This window comes from Neoarius graeffei, chromosome 28 (genome assembly GCF_027579695.1).
Source record: "Neoarius graeffei isolate fNeoGra1 chromosome 28, fNeoGra1.pri, whole genome shotgun sequence".
Lineage (NCBI taxonomy): Eukaryota > Metazoa > Chordata > Actinopteri > Siluriformes > Ariidae > Neoarius > Neoarius graeffei.
In genome coordinates, this window is record NC_083596.1 from 20987214 (window position 1) to 21005236 (window position 18023).

The following is an 18023-nucleotide window of genomic DNA, read 5'->3' on the forward strand; positions in this document are numbered from 1 at the left end:
GCTTGGGAGGGTTCGGGTGCTCTGTCACAATCATTCACATCCTGAAAGCCGTGACCATGATGGATGTGAGGAGTTTCCTCAACCAAGACTGGACCTAAACAAATAGAGACAGGGCAGATATTAATCAATAAAAAGGACAAAAATTCAGATCATGGCTGAGGCCAAAAACTTAGCTACCTGACACTGTACGAGCAAGATGACTTAACTTTTCTTATTCTCTGTCTATTGTCTCTACAAATTCCTATAGATGACTAACCTTTTATTAGTGAAATAGTAGTTTAGGTGTGTCCAAACTTTTGACTGGTACTGTAGATAGTCGGTGTACCATATGAAAATCAGCACAGTCAATCTACCGTAAATACCATTAAAAAAATAATAAATAAATCAAAAATATGCTTTCAACTTGAATTCTTGCTTGCGGAAGGTTGATTTCCAATATTTGTTGGCATAATGGGTATAGTTGATCATGAACCATTCATCCCCCTTTCCAGGAATTTCGTCCACTCTCTTATCTGTTATCTTATGCCTGGTGCACACTAGAGGATTTTCAAATCTTAACCGAGTTTAAAAACATGGGCCACAGACATAACGACAGATTTAATTGATTTTTTTTATATATATATCTTAATCATAAGAATGCACACACCAGATGATTCAGTCAAGACACAAGACCAGAGTGGGGATTCCAGGGATGTGGAATCTCACAGAAGCACGTGTGATCAAATGTAACTTCAGAGCAAAACATCATAGAGGTGGACCAGCATCGTCAACTGGTTGCAATTGTGTGTGCTATGTTTTGCAGCAATAAACGAGAAGAAAACTGTGAATGAAGACATGGCAGGTAGACGGAATCACCAAGGCTTATACATTTTGCAGCATGGAGCTGGAGGGGAGTTGGAAGTTTTATTGTCTCAAATGGGGCTAGTGCACGTTAACGGTGTTATTTGTACACGTGGAGGAATCCGAGTCACCAGTACAGAGGGATATGTTCCATGCAGCACGTTCATTCAAGCGTATTATAGGATTTCAGCGAGCTTCTTCTTTGGAGTTTTAAGGCAGCTGGCATTACATTACTGCCACTTTCTGGAACTAGTCCATGATTGTCTCGAGAGGGAAAACGAAGTGAAAACCAAGCTGATTTTACCTGTAATTCTGTTTAATTTTAGTTTGTGTTGCATTATTACCTCGCCTGGGAAGAAGTCCACCAAGAGGCGAGGTGTTTTTGGTCGGGTTTCTTTGTTTGTTTGGGTTTTTTTCTTAACAATATTACAGGAAAATGGCTGGATCAATCTCCATGAAACTTTCAGGATAGATGGGCATTGGTCTCAAATAGAACCTCCAACATTTTGAGGGTCATCCGGTCAAGGTCACCAAAAAGGTCAAAATTGTTTTTGTTGTGGCTACTGCCTCGTATAGAGGCGCTAGCCACTACGTCATCATGCTGTAAGAATGTAAGAGTGTAACAATCACGCACTGTGCATGTGCATACACGTGTTCCGATTAAAATGGCCGGTGAGTGTATACAATTCGGTTCACCATTCAAAATAAATGGACTAGACTAAAGAAATCGCTTTCAGACATGTTTATGCTTATTATAGAGGGAAAGTGTGTTCCACTGAGCTCTAGCGCTGGGCCATTTCCGGGAAATAAGAGTTTGGGTCATGGTGACAGTGCATGTATGTCAGCCTCGGTTCGGAGGTTTCAGTTTCAAAAACTGTAGGAAGTAAGAGTAGAATAATATAAAGTACAGACAACTTGGTATATTTTACTTCTGTGATTTTTAAATTGTTCATTTTTGGATTATGCTTCATTTTTGTGGCTACTGCCTCATAGAGTACATATGTGTGCTATATTTACTGTATGGACATGGTATCAGAAAACAATTTTATTTATAAGCAGTAGCCACATGTATTTTTTTGTGATATCTTCCTTCATATTCATCATAAGTGCTACCGGCCGAGGATTGTTTTGCCTGGCAACACTTGTTCATTGCATTATTTATTTACTTTAAAAAAAAGAAAAGCTGTCATTTTTATTTCACTTCACAAAATAGTTTTTTCATGGCTAGTTTTAGTCTTAGTTTTTATTAACTATATTAACCCTGGTGCGGAGTTTCCACACGTTTCCCCATGTGCTCATGGGGTTCCTCTGGGTTCATCAGTTTCCTCCTACTGCCTCCAAAAACATGCCAATGATTGGATTGGTTATGCGAAATGGAATACCAAAGATGAATGAATTAATTATATTTTTACACATATGAATGTATATGTGATGATATGAAGGTCTACCAACCTTTAGATGACCAACCTTTTTTCATCGCAGCAAAGTTATAATTCATTCGTGTGCGCGCGTATGTGTGATTATATATATATATATATATATATATATATATATATATATATATATATATAAATAAAAAATTCATTCGTCAAACATAATTCATGCAGATGAATATATGTATATTTATACTACCAACCATTTTTCATCACAGCAGAGTTTCCTTCCGGTGAATTCAGCACTGGATAACAGAAACGCCTTGTTGACCTGCTGGTCAGCTTTTTCCCAGCAGCAATCTTGGCCTTGTTGTCAGGTGTAAGTCGCTTTAGGTTGACCAAAAGCTCTGGGTTAGCCCGTTTGAAGTACATGTTTTGAAAATGGTGCATCTGGGCCGAGATGAAAGCTCTGCCGAGTTTCTTCTCTGAGATGTCATGATCTGGATGCACTTTTCTGAAGCCGTACAGGTTGAGCTGGCGAAAGAAACTGATGATGGAGGTGGTTTTGAAGTACTCTCTCGTCTGCTCGTTAGGAGAAATTAGCACTTCTTCTTCAAAGGGCTCCTGATAGATGAGTATTCCTTCCCCACTGGTGTCCCAGCAGATTGAGCGAATTTGAGGATCGTTCACCAAACGCCACAACTTGCTGGGGAAGTGGTTGGGGTTGATTGGGAGGGAGAAGCATGTTTGTTCGACGTCCATACCAGCTAAGGAATTTGTAAGCAAATGGTGAAAACAGACAGGAGCTCAGGGTTAGTGAACTGTAGTTATTTATTCATACACACATTTATAAACTAACTAGATTGTAACAGTTGCTCTCTAGTGTTAACTAGTTAGCAAGGTAGCTTCATCTTCATTAACAGCTGAAAAATGATTACCAAGTGAAAATCATTATCAGTAAGAAGCTAGCTCTGTTGTTGGAAAAGCTATCCGTTACATGTTATGTTTTTGGGAAGTTGAAGGAAACCAGAAAGCCCATATGGACATATGAAGGCTGGTCCAGCAGCATATCAAAGCCAGCCTCCCATCCACGTTCAATCCACACCAATTTGCCTACATAGCAAACAGGTCCACAGAAGATGCCATTGCCACAGCTCTTCACAAGGCAGTATCCCACCTTGAACACCAGGGAGCTATGTGAAGATGCTCTTCATGAATTTTAGCTCAGCATTCAACACAATCACGCCAAGCAGACTGGTCACCAAACTCAATGACTTAAAACTCTCTCAACCCATCTGTCACTGGATCAAGAACTTACTGACCAACCGTCCCCAGCCTGTTAGAATACCTACGCACACCTCTTCCCCACTCAGCACTGGTGCTCCACAAGGCTGTATGCTGAGTCCCCTCCTCTACACCCTCTACACTAACATGACCTGAATTCTGAGAAAAGCAGGAACATTTTCAGTTCAGCAGTGAAAAAAATCATTAAACCATTTAATGTTTTCATCATTGTAATAAAAGGGAAGGGGGGACATTTCTGTTTTTCATGTAATTTGATCATGCATTGCATAAAAAGTGGGATTTTCCTCACTGAGTGCACCGTAGGCCGATTCTGCAACTGCTTTAGGTTAACATTAATTAAAGACGAATGTGAAAATCTCTGGTATGGGTATGTAGTTTAGATTTATAGAGCTGAATACATGTTTTAGACCCATGAAAGTAAATATATTAAATTAATTACCATATATGCCACGAGTAATGGACAACGTATTTAAAAATATACAAAACACACAATTTAAATAGTTTACTTCAATCCAAGCAATTTTAAGGTATGGTAAATTATTATTATTATTATTGAGGATACAAATGATTCTCGATCTCCCGTAGCCTAAAGTGTAGCTATAGCTGAATTGACGACCGAGCCTAAATAAGTAGCCTTAATCAAAATGTGTAGTCTGCTACACATCACAAAAAAATATACAAATTACTGACTCTTTGGTAACATTACCATAAACCTACAGCTTTACATAGCCAGCTACTATGTGGGATAACACACCAATTTATGTGTAAGTTAGCTTATGCCGTTGAACTGTTACAATTTTACCTCAGCTGGATTTCTGTTACAGCAACGCTACACCTAGCAACAACTTCAGCTGACTGACTGGCGCTGCACTGAGATTTCTTCTGCTAGCATTAGCCGCAGTAGGCTATGGCTTGTTAGGTCAACCGTTATGTCTCAATACAGTGTGGCAAGCAAGGTTATGTCATATACAGCATCGTGAAATTTAGCTTACACAGTTAAAGGCGAAATAACACAGATAACAATGTCACTTAGGCCTACAAGAAAAGACTCTGGTTCATCTGTCCAGGAGCGGATGAAGCGATCTGTCAAAGCTGAATGAATTACTTTAGTTTTGGCAAAGATTCTAGCGTAGGGGCGGATCCAGGAAAACGGGAAAGGGGCAAGGCATCAACCTAGTAAGGCTGGGGGTCTGGGGGCTGCCAGAAAACCCCCAGAAGCTCTGCAGTTTTAAATACTCGGAGATGCATTTTGAGCTGTCAGAGACATGTTGAAGTAAATAAAATCTCTGAAAGAAAATGACCATATCAAAAATATATGTTTTAAAAGTAGGAACTTTCAAAACCATTTTATTAGTCACTGAAAATGATATTGTCAGAGTTGCAGGTATATGCGTAAGGTTCTGAGTTCGAGCCCAGTGGCCGACTGGGGCCTTTCTGTGTGGAGTTTGCAAGTGTCTGCGTGGGTTTCCTCCGGGTGCTCTGGTTTCCCCCACAGTCCAAAGACATGCAGATCAATTGGTGGCTCTAAATTGACCGCAAGCGTGAATGCGAGTGTGAATGGTTGTCTGTGTCTATGTGTCGGCTCTGTGATGACCTGATGACTTGTCCAGGGTGTACCCCGCCTTTCGCCCATAGTCAGCTGGGATAGGCTCCAGCTTGCCTGCGACCCTGTACAGGATAAGCGGTTACGGATAATGGATGGCTGGATAATTACAACTGATATATGGTACCATTTATGAAAGGTGCAGTGATATAATGCGTTACCACATGACACCCTACAGCGTAGCACACTGACCACAAAACAGCTTATAATCAATAAATTATTACTATTTTATCAACTGCAATCTGAGTTCCTGCTCAGGACATTCAATGTACATATAAGACAGTGAATATACCCAGGTAATCTGAGGGAATGTCAGTGGCCACTTAAGACAGAGCTTAATATCGATCTAATTATAAACAAAGACTGCAAGAGTTGAATGTCTAGAATATAAAGTTAGTAACTGCAATCTGAGCTCCTGAGTCTAATAGACTGAGATAACGATACGACGACTGCTTGAGTTGTATGTGAACAAGTCCTATAATAAATCTTGGTTCCCAAGACCTCGGGGATTTCAAGCAGACTTTCTTCAGAGCCGTTGCAAAAGTCAACATCTCTCACAGACCTATCCAGCTGCTGTTGTCAAAATCAAAGTGAGGCTCATCCCCAAAACGGCACGTGTCCCATGTACATACACCGGGTATAGTGAGTACAGGGATACCTTATTAAAGTGCATATTCTGGACCAATTTCGTTTTTTTTGTTTGTTTTTTTTATATGAAAGTATGTCCCTTTACACACTCATCCAGAAGGGTAATTTTCCACAAGGCCATCTGTCTACAGCAGAAAAAAATAAAATAAAACGCGTCTGGAAAAATCCCAAGGGAGTCTGGAGCCAGATTCGTGACGTTACCTGCAGAAGCGCCAGCAGGCTGCGCGAGCTTTGCACGGTTTCAGTGCACAGCCTGTGTAGACCAAGCGCTCCCATTTCTCTCCCATTGTCCGGTCTTTTGGGAAATGATGAGTACTAATCCCATCAAGATTGGTGTTACTACACCCTCCTACGATACACCTGTTAACCATTTTAATAATTACATGATAACGTTGAAGAAATTTGCAGAAAACCACCAGGTCGTTTTCTCATAAACAAACCAGCACTGACATAGGATTCAGAAGGAGGCGTCCCGCACGCGACGTCACGAAAATCAACGTTTGCCGGGAAATCCAAATGCCAAGTTTTTTCAGAGGCGGACCAATTCGCCTCAAATGGCTTGATTTCAACTGAATTTTTCTGGTATTGTGCAAGGTAAAAAAAAATTGCACAAAATGTGACAGATCTTTGACCAAAGTTTAATATAAAATAAGAGAATCACATTGATCTTGCTCCTGAATTTACCCGTGATATGCACTTTAATAAATATGAAATCAGGTGAGTCGGCTCTATGGTCGCCCTGAAGCTGGACTCTCTGGTGATGGTGGCAGAGAAGAGGTCTATGGACAAACTACTGAACATCATGGATGATGCCAGTCACCCTCTGCACACAGTCATCAGCAGCCAGAGGAGCCTGTTCAGTGACAGAATGCTCCTTCCCAAGTGCAGGATGAACAGACTTAAAAAATCCTTTGTCCCTCACGCCATCAGACTGTACAACTCCTCTCTGGGGGGGAGGAGGGGGAACAGGAGGACAGAGGACAGGAAGGAGCAGAAGCAATACTGGACAATGTGCACTACCTCTCCTGCTGGACTTTTTTTTTCTCCTCCCCATATCTCATTCTTTTTTATTCTTGTATATCTCATCTCATTATCTGTAGCCGCTTTATCCTGTTCTACAGGGTCGCAGGCAAGCTGGAGCCTATCCCAGCTGACTACGGGCGAAAGGCGGGGTACACCCTGGACAAGTCGCCAGGTCATCACAGGGCTGACACATAGACACAGACAACCATTCACACTCACATTCACACCTACGGTCAATTTAGAGTCACCAGTTAACCTAACCTGCATGTCTTTGGACTGTGGGGGAAACCGGAGCACCCGGAGGAAACCCACACGGACACGGGGAGAACATGCAAACTCCACACAGAAAGGCCCTCGCCGGCCACGGGGCTCGAACCCAGACCTTCTTGCTGTGAGGCGACAGCGCTAACCACTACACCACCGTGCCGCCTACTTGTATATGTAAATACTAAATTTATCTAGAAGTTCTCTCTATTTTCTATTCTCCGTTTATCCTGTAATGATGCTGCTGGAATTTTAATTTCCCCGAGGGAACACTCCCAAAGGGATCAATAAAGTTCTAATCTAATCTAAATCTAATCTAATCTAATCTAATCTAATCTAATCTAATCTAATCTAGCCGGACAGCCAACACGTGTGTGTATGCAGTAAACCTGCTGCAGCATCTTATCATTTTGACTTGTAAACATGCATGTTAACAATTCCATAACCATAAAAGGATAGCACACACCCTTTACATGTAGTCTACAGTGCAGTCCGGGAATACAGTACGTTATGTCGATGCACAAAGTTCCCGTGCCCTGTTAAAATCCAACAACAGGACTCACCCAACTTGCTTTTCACTGCATTCATGTCACGAGTGGGGGGGGGGGGGGGGGGGGGGGGAATCTAAGCTGCAGGACCTACGATTAAATATAAATTTATTCCATAAACTCAACACAATCCCACATAATGATTTTTTTTTAAACCTTATTAATTAAAAAACAGCAGGCATATCTCGGTATCTGCAACACAATCGTCACAATTTCAAATAGCCATGTACTGAAACTTTTTTTTTTTTGGGACGGGGAGGCATGCACCGGTTGCCCCCCCCGCCTTTAAACCCATGCCAGTTACACTCTGCTAAAAATGTTCCTCAGCTCTACCAATGAAAATACTGGAAAAGCTATCGCCAGAGGTGTTCTAGAACATCTCTGCTATCATATAGCGTATAGCCTATCTATCTATCTCTATATTTTTATACATATATACACACCTACCTATTTATTTTGCTCTTGCTACTTCTTGTTTCTTCTGGTTTTGTGGTGTGAATGCACCGTTACGACTGCTCACCAATTTTTTTGTACTGTGTGCAAGGAGAGTAAAGGAATTCCAATTCTGAATTCTGATTCAGATTCCGATTCAAAATTCTGATTACGTACAACTCAGGTTTGAACCAGGGATCCTGGAACTGTGAGGCCAAAAAAAAAAACCACTCAGAAAATAAAGTACATTATTATATGGATACGTACGGAGCCGTAGAGGGGACATGGTGAATAAAAAAATAACAAAGCGTGGGAACGACTTATAAGGCGTGTGCACGAGATATTAATGCGCGCGCACGAGTTATAACCCGTGCGCACGCTTTGCGTTAAGGCGTGCGCTCGGGTAGTTAAAAGTGAGGGGACGAGTTACAAATCGTTCCCTCGCTTTCATTAAGGCGTGTGCACGAGGTATTAAATCGTTCCCTCGCTTTCATTAAGGCGTGTGCACGAGATATTAAATCGTTCCCTCGCTTTCATTAAGGCGTGAGCACGAGATATTAATACGTGCGCTCGAGTTATAAAGGCGTGCGCACGGGTTATTAAAAAGTGAGGGAACGTCTTTAAACGCGTTCCCTCGGTTTATATCCAAGGCGTGGGAATGATATCCTATGTCGTTCCCTCGACTTATTAAAATATTCCCACAATATCCTTGTTTTCGTTGATCTCATTGCCTACACACACACACACGTACACACAGGCTGTAGGTCACCATGGTAGCTCCGGAAATACTAGACGCTATTTTATTATATTTTAATACTGGACTCAGATACACAGAAATCCTCGATGCACTTGCATCCCAATATGGCTTTATTATAAGTCTGAGACACCTCAAGAGAGTTCTGAGAGAGAATGGGCTTCGCCGTCGTAGTTTTTCTGACCTAGGAACGACTATAGATTTCATCATCAGCCAACTAAATAGCCCAGGTCGCCTCCACGGGTACCGCTGGATGCACGCAAAGTGCCTGGAACATGGCATTCAGGAAAAAACAGAGGATGTACGGATTATCCTTCAACTACTGGACCCAGAGAGTGTTGCGCTACGCCGTCGTCGTACACTTCAGCGCAGACAGTACTTTTCCAAAGGACCCAATTTCATTTGGCATGTCGATTCTTCTGACAAACTAAAACCGTTCGGAATCTGCATAAACGGATGCATAGACGGGTTTTCCCGTAGGATCGTCTGGCTGAAAGCCGCACACACAAGTAGTAACCCGCGAGTGATTGGCAGTTACTATGTGGATGCAGTGGAGAGGTTAGGTGGATGCCCGAGAATCGTACGAACTGATTTTGGAACTGAGAATGTGACTGTGCGAGACATCCAGAAGTTCTTCAGGCGTGACGGAGAAGACGACAGGGCAGGGGACCGAAGCTACATCTCCGGGGCCAGCACTGCAAATCAGCGTATTGAATCTTGGTGGGGCCAGTTGCGTAGACAAGGGGCTGAATACTGGATCGAGTTCTTCGGAGAGCTGAAGAACTTCTGGATGTCTCGCACAGTCACATTCTCAGTTCCAAAAAGTTCGTACGATTCTCGGGCATCCACCTAACCTCTCCACTGCATCCACATAGTAACTGCCAATCACTCGCGGGTTACTACTTGTGTGTGCGGCTTTCAGCCAGACGATCCTACGGGAAAACCCGTCTATGCATCCGTTTATGCAGATTCCGAACGGTTTTAGTTTGTCAGAAGAATCGACATGCCAAATGAAATTGGGTCCTTTGGAAAAGTACTGTCTGCGCTGAAGTGTACGACGACGGCGTAGCGCAACACTCTCTGGGTCCAGTAGTTGAAGGATAATCCGTACATCCTCTGTTTTTTCCTGAATGCCATGTTCCAGGCACTTTGCGTGCATCCAGCGGTACCCGTGGAGGCGACCTGGGCTATTTAGTTGGCTGATGATGAAATCTATAGTCGTTCCTAGGTCAGAAAAACTACGACGGCGAAGCCCATTCTCTCTCAGAACTCTCTTGAGGTGTCTCAGACTTATAATAAACAGAGGTGTCAAAAGTATTACCATTTATTACTCAAATAGAAGTATAGATACTATGGTTTAGAAATACTTTTCATGAAGTAAAAGTATCAGCTGAAGCTTTTTACTCAAGTAAAAGTAAAAAGTATACTGATTTCTAAACTACTTTAAAGTACAAAAGTAAAAGTAATGAAAGAGGAAAAAATGCTATTAAGGACAAAGGCGCAGCCTAGAAGTCCACATACAGTCCATTCTCCTGACCCGTTAAAATGTGTTTCATGGAGCACAAGTAATAATGACTTGTTGTCTGTAAGTGTTGTAATGGTGTAAAACTTCATACCTCAGAAGTAAGTTATCAATACATTTTTATTGAAAATGTATATATTAAAACACACACACACACACACACACACACACACACACACACACACACAAACATGTCTCGACCACATCACCCCATCCTACTGATCCACACAGATGGAAAAAACAACTAAAGTAATACGATTTATTTGAAAAGATTGCAGCATTGTAATGTCCAAAATATTGTATAACGCAATATTTTTGCAGTATGCTGGCAATCATTTTGTGTCCAAAGTTGCATTGCATTCACTGTCTAAACGGCAGTAATAATACAGTATTTGAATGCTATGAATGAATGAATGAATGAATGAATACTACACTAACACTACTGTAAAATTACAGTTTTTTTCTTTTTCATATGGGACGTGCAGTAGAGGCAGCAGGTTCCAGTTAAAATGCAAGAAAAACACTTTCTCATCCCTACTAGTTACTGGCTCACCGAGAGAAGTCAACAGAATGTTTGTGTTCCAGCAATGCGAGGCTGAACACAGGCGAGGAGAGAAAGGGCAGCCGCTGGAATGCCGACACACTACAAGCTCATATAACGTTTACTAAGCTAAGACCTGTCACTTTACTCACTAACACCCACCAACATACCATAACTGCGTTTGTAAACTTAACCTGACTCAGAAAAGAGAATGCCGCATGGTTCGGGGGGGGGGGGGGGGGGGGGGGGTGGGGGGGATTCCACTCCTGACAAACGAACGAGAGCCCGCAATTTACTAACGGTGTTGAAGTCAGAGCTCTGATTGCTGTGTGCTTGGAGCGCCCTGAGTGGCAGTTTATTAGGTGGACAAAGTAATATAAGTAATATAAAGATTGGCGCAATGAAATGCAAGTAACGAGACTATTATAAACGTAACGAAGTAAAAGTAAATGCTTGAAAATGTAACGAGTAGAGATAAAAAGTAGGTTGAAAATTATTACTCCAGTAAAGTAGAAAGTACCAAAATTTCTACTTAAGTAAAGTAACGAAGTATTTGTACTTCGTTACTTGACACTTGACACTCAGATACACAGAAATCCTCGATGCACTTGCATCCCAATATGGCTTTATTATTAATAAAGCCATATTGGGATGCAAGTGCATCGAGGATTTCTGTGTATCTGAGTCCAGTATTAAAATATAATAAAATAGCGTCTAGTATTTCCGGAGCTACCATGGTGACCTACAGCCTGTGTGTACGTGTGTGTGTGTGTGTGTGTGTAGGCAACGAGATCAACGAAAACAAGGACATTGTGGGAATATTTTAATAAGTTGAGGGAACGACATAGGATATCATTCCCCACGCCTTGGATATAAACCGAGGGAACGCGTTTTAAGACGTTCCCTCACTTTTTAATAACCCGTGCGCACGCCTTTATAACTCGAGCGCACGTATTAATATCTCGTGCTCACGCCTTAATGAAAGCGAGGGAACGATTTAATATCTCGTGCACACGCCTTAATGAAAGCGAGGGAACGATTTGTAACTCGTCCCCTCACTTTTAACTACCCGAGCGCACGCCTTAACGCAAAGCGTGCGCACGGGTTATAACTCGTGCGCGCGCATTAATATCTCGTGCACACGCCTTATAAGTCGTTCCCACGCTTTGTTATTTTTTTATTCACCATGTCCCCTCTACGGCTCCGTAGTGGGGGGGATACGAGTGTTTTACTGGGAAATACACCTCATACGAGCTACATCTGGGACATTGAGAACTACAGCCGTGACAAAAACCCCTGTGTGTCACTCATGTCAAACTCATGCTTGTGAATGTGTCTATATAATAAAAAGAAACCCAGATCTTGGCTTGAAGATATGAATTTTAATCTTCTTGTGTTGCATAACTCACATTTTTGTGGACGTTCATGAGTGTGTTTGCGTGCCAGGAATGCAAGTTCTCTTTTGATACTAGCCCGCCTATATGTAAAAGTACACATCGCTCAGTAATAGTTAAAGATAAACTGCCTTTCAGATTTTTCAAGTGTAGGTTCTAAAAAGAATTCTCCCTGACCCCCAGTTATTTTTGCCGAGTGGAACGAAAGCTACTGAATTTGAATCAGACTTCAATTTTTATTAGTTTTTTTTTTTTAATTAAATAGAGCAATTAACCTCCTAAGGCCCAAGCTGTTTTTTTACATGCATTTTTTTTTATTTCTCTTTGCTATTTGGGCTTATTAGAACCTGATTAGAATAAAAACTAAGCATCATCTTTTGATAAGATGTACTTTTAGAGAAAAAGTATGTCCACATATGTGGATTCTTGTTCCAAATTTCCATAAAGTGCTGTCCACGCATGTGACCGCTAAGCCCTAGGAGGTTAATGAATTTAGGGCCATGTGGTCCTAAATTCTTTGCTATTTTTTTCCTGCTTCACCATGACCCAATACAAGATACTACATCATGCATCACGTGGTGGGCTTTCCTCATTTGCGTAAGGCATTGTGGGATACAAATTTGAAACAGGAGAGAAAAATGGAGGACGCGAGTGTGCGAATGAAACGTGAAAGACCGACTACAGTAATGGAAAGCGAGAAAAGACGTTATGTTATATACGAAGGAAAGGAAACGCAGGACCAAACTAATAAATATCGGCGCTCAGCGAGCACCTCGGTGTGATCAGCTGTTCGTTTAGCGACAGAATGATGGCACGGTCAGTGCACGCTCAAAAGGTAAACCTGCGCATGCGCACACGGACTTCCTCTGTCTGCTTGACTGCGCGAAACGAGCAATTTAATGCACATTATTTGCTTGGGAATCCCATCAAATTAAATAACTTTCCAGCCACAGAACGGCCTTTTTTTTTTGAGAGAGAGATGTATTACAGGAACATACATCACAATAATCAAATTTCAGAGGGAACTAAATTTCACCGATTTTATGAAATCGAAAAGCTTTTGAGCTTTAACAGTCTGCAAATACACAGAGAGACACAGCACAAAGCGGGAATCGTGGTACTTTGTTTTACACACCACGCACATTTTTATGAGCCGTACTTAGAATCAGCTTCCTTTAAAAAAACAAAAAAAAATCCCCATCCCTCCATCTTTTAATTCATGACCACGTGATGAAATGGGTCACATCTCGAGTAGCAATATGAACAAATGTTTTGCGAGGGAATTAAAAACGTCAATGTGCATCGGTTTTTAGCTGCTCCGTATTGTAGAATTGACCTGTGAATTAGGAGAGTATGAATATTCCTGCGCCACTCAGAAAACCGTACTACGCCGGTCACCTCAGAGAATCCATAATTTCAACAGAAGCCCCTCAGTCCATGGTATATTTGATTACTAATATCGTCATGTATACTGTATAAATCACCAAAATATAGAGTCCCGTGTAAGCTTACTACACAAAGTAACCTTGTTTCACCTACAAGTACTAATCAACAGATAGTCAGTACGTTTACATGCACATCCAAATCGAGCTGCTGTCGGTAATCGAGCTAAGGGTCCCAGCAGGGGTGCCAGAGAAATCCAATCCTACATGCACACAAGGAAATCGAGCTATTGTGTGAGGTACATTGTGCACCCGAGCCACAGGTGGCGCTACACGCCCCATCGTGTTGGTACACTTGCGGTTGTCGTCATGAAGAGCTATTCAAGAGTTTTAAATATCTCCAACTTCAAAAAACATCTCCTTAGTCATCTATTACAAACCTATAGCTAAAATTTCCTTTTCCGTGGTTAGCTGGGTTGAGTGTCTGTGTGTGTATGTTGTGTGTGTGTGTGTGGTTGTATGTGGATGGTTTTGTATTTCATAATTGTGCCAAATGTCTTATGGACCTAGATATGTCGTATGGTGATGAGCAAATGCAGGTTGTCATACTTGTTTTGCATATTGTATGCCTGATTATATTTTCTTTGCTGTAATACCTATTACTTACTGTAGCATGGGCCCCAGCTTATAAGCTTATTCTTAGCTTCACTTGGGGACCCTTTTCCCCATGCTGTCAAATTTTTCTCATTACATATAATTGAAAGTTAAATAATGGTGTGAAATAAATAAATCTGAACATAAAATAAACAAAAGTTATCAGTTCCGTGTTCTCCATTGCGCGTTTTTCTCCCGTCCATGAATTTTAATATGTTCAACTCCTTAAGCTGAATGAGCATGAACTCTGTCTCCTCATTGCTCCAGAAATGCATGTTTCTGCTCGCCATTTTCTCTTCTTCGTTTGTTCCTCCTGACCTCTTCTGCTGCTCGCTACTACTGTTGTCATGCCGACCTAGGCTGTCGTGTTTCCCGCTTGTGGTCTCGTCACTTCCGGAAGGGGCAGAGCTGAAGTAAGCAGCTCGACTACGTAGCTCGATAGGGTTTACATGCACTAAGTAGCTCGGCAAAAATCGCATAATCTAGGTCGTGTAGCTCGATTCCGAGAAATCAAGTTCGGTTCAGTTTCAGCCGAGCTAAGGTGCTTCCATGGCATTTAGAACTTCGATTTCAGTCGAGCAACGGCAGAAATTCGATTTTCTCTATGTGCATGTAAACGCACCGAGTGTGTCTTTTATGCCAAGAAGAAATAAAGGACAGAACGGATTATCTGCCACATGGGCTTACAAAGACTTCCATGTGCTCTCTAAACTTGACTTCTTTCTTTACTTCCTGATGATGGAAATGGAGCACTTTTGTTCGCTACCCAGGAACTGCTGATACACATCCGGGTCATTCAAGAGTTTAGAGCCCCAAAACGAAATGATGCAAAACAAGCAAAGGAGAAATGAGTGCTTTCTTAGAACATCTATTTCAAAACAAAACATCATCCACTTGGGCGGCACGGTGGTGTAGTGGTTAGCGCTGTCGCCTCACAGCAAGGTCCTGGGTTCAAGCCCCGGGGCCGGCGAGGGCCTTTCTGTGTGGAGTTTGCATGTTCTCCCCGTGTCCGCGTGGGTTTCCTCCGGGTGCTCCGGTTTCCCCCACAGTCCAAAGACATGCAGGTTAGGTTAACTGGTGACTCTAAATTGACCGTAGGTGTGAATGTGAGTGTGAATGGTTGTCTGTGTCTATGTGTCAGCCCTGTGATGACCTGGCGACTTGTCCAGGGTGTACCCCGCCTTTTGCCCGTAGTCAGCTGGGATAGGCTCCAGCTTGCCTGCGACCCTGTAGAAGGATAAAGCGGCTAGAGATAATGAGATGAGATGAGACATCATCCACTTACACACATTTATTTTAATGAACGCGACGCACAAACAGAAACGTGTCACTATTTCCATTGCCACGTGAACAATCCCATAACTAAACACGTGTACTGAATTTGGTTACCCTTCTCATCACAGTACCAGTAGCACCAAAAAAGGGGCAGATCATCAATAGGCCAAAATGTCATTGTTTCTCGAGTCAGATAACCACCATTTTGAAATAACACTACGTAGCTAGACTTTCTTTTTCCAATGAGCAGTACTTTAATAGTGTCCTCAATCACAACTTATAGTACAAAGGAAAATTTGGACAGCTCTGCTTGTTTGGCTGACTCCTGTCTCTTCATAAAAAAACAAAAGGCGAATACAGTACCTCAGACCTTGTTTGGGTAACACTACTACTTTTGTGAAGAATGACATCACCCCAAAATCTCCAGAGAAGACGCATTTTATAATAAAGATATTGATATGTGATGGGGACAGCCACTGTATGAGAGACAGCTCTGGATTCAAATTGGTAACCTTTCTCGACGATCCTGCACCGTCTGCTGGAAAAACAAGTGAAATCAGTAGTATGCGTTCAATTAAAGGAGCAGTTTGTAACTTTTAGAGCCCCCTGCTGCCTGAAAAATGAACTGCAACTTGAATGTAAACAAGAATCTCGATAGTCCTTTCGAAAATGGTATGATTACAGTAGGTCTAGAAACACTTTACATCTTTAATATAAAAACCAAAACAAATTGTTGGAAACGGTACAGTGTGCTGAACGTGTCTGAGAAACAAATCGTCCAAACTGCCTCAAGCCTTAGCTAAAACAAACAAACAAACAAAATTAAGCTTGTTCAGTGGTAAAATCGCTCACGCTCACAGGCTTTGCTTCGAAGAAAACCAGTCACTTTGATCTATTAGTGCAGAAGATATCAGCAATGTGCCTGATGCGCTTGACTAAGTCCTTTATTTACCCGACTTAATTTCTTTTAATCTGGAGCCAGGGGGTTAGACCACCTCCATACCCAGCTTCTGAGCGGTGGCCTGTAACTGTCGCATCACAGACTCTTCCCTATTTGAATCCACTTCCGAAGAAGCAGTACCACTTGTGAGGTCAAGCAGCGCATTCTCTCTGTCTCTTTCTCTCTCCTTTCTCGTGTCCAGTTTGGCGTTCTCCTCCGCAGTTACAGCGAGCTCAGTTTCCTCTGACTCTTCCCCAGATTGGAGGCATTGTGTTTGAGGAAGAGACTCGCTGCTGTCTCCGTCTCCCTGTCGCTCCCGCATCAGCTGCTCGGTCAACTCCACGCTCTCGTAGCGGATCAGCTGCAGCCGCATGAAGCCGTCCTCGTGCTCCTTATATCTAAAGGACAGACAAACGGAACACGCACAGATTCAATTCTTCCTGTGGCAAAAATCTGACATTTTTAAAATGTCGAAACTAGAAATAGTTTGCAGAGAAAGGCAGACTGTATACCTGAACCTGGGATGCCCTGAAGGCCATTTGAACTGGTGTTTCTTGCGGAGGTGTGCGGTGAGGTTATTCCCTCTGGTGAAACACTGCTCACACACATGGCACTTATAGCGTGGCGTGTAATCTCCCTAAACAATGCAACGCAACAGATTTACTGAGTGTGTATCTATGCACACAAACCAATCATTATCTCATTTAGATTATCGGATCATTAAAGTTTTTTTTTTTTTGAGAAGCTGTATGGCCTTTCGATTTCATAAAATCAGTGAAATTTAGTTCTCTCTGAAATTTGGTCATTGTGATACATGTTTATTTCTGTAATATCGCCCCCCCCCCCAAAAAAAAAAATAAAATAAAACAAAACCCCACCCACCTACCCCAAAGGCCATCCTGTGGCTGGGAAGTTATTTAATTTGATGGGATTCCCGAGCAAATAACGTGCAAGAAATTGCTCGCTTTGCGCAGTCTTCTTTTGGGTTTTACAGCAGCTGACATCCACAGTGTTGCATTACTGCCATCTACAGGTTTACCTTTGAGCGTGCACGGACCGTTCCATCATTCTGTCGCTAAACGAGCAGCTGATCACACCGAGGTGCTCGCTGAGCGCCGATATTTATTAGTTTGGTCCTGCGTTTCCTTTCCTTCGTATAGAACATCACGTCTCTTCTTCTCGCTTTCCGTTACTGTAGTCGGTCTTTCACGTTCCATTCTCACACCAACGTCCTCCATTTTTCTCTCCCGTTTCAAATTTGTATCCCACAATGCCTTGCGCGAACGGGGAAAGCCCACCACGTGATGCATGATGTAGTATCTTGTATTGGGTCATGGTGAAGCAGGAAAAAATCTCATCTCATCTCATCTCATTATCTCTAGCCGCTTTATCCTTCTACAGGGTCGCAGGCAAGCTGGAGCCTATCCCAGCTGACTACGGGCGAAAGGCGGGGTACACCCTGGACAAGTCGCCAGGTCATCACAGGGCTGACACATAGACACAGACAACCATTCACACTCACATT

The 18023-nt window shown here is 42.3% G+C and overlaps 1 protein-coding gene across 1 annotated transcript in view; it reads right to left on the reverse strand.

Moving 5' to 3' along the window:
• Positions 1-15788: 15788 nt before the first annotated feature.
• Positions 15789-18023, reverse strand: part of hinfp (histone H4 transcription factor) — a 72802-nt gene continuing 70567 nt past the window's right edge. The window contains 2 exon segments of the mRNA XM_060912333.1: positions 15789-16896; positions 17011-17135. Of these exon segments, the coding sequence (XP_060768316.1) occupies positions 16545-16896; positions 17011-17135 (477 nt within the window). The 3' untranslated portion in view covers positions 15789-16544.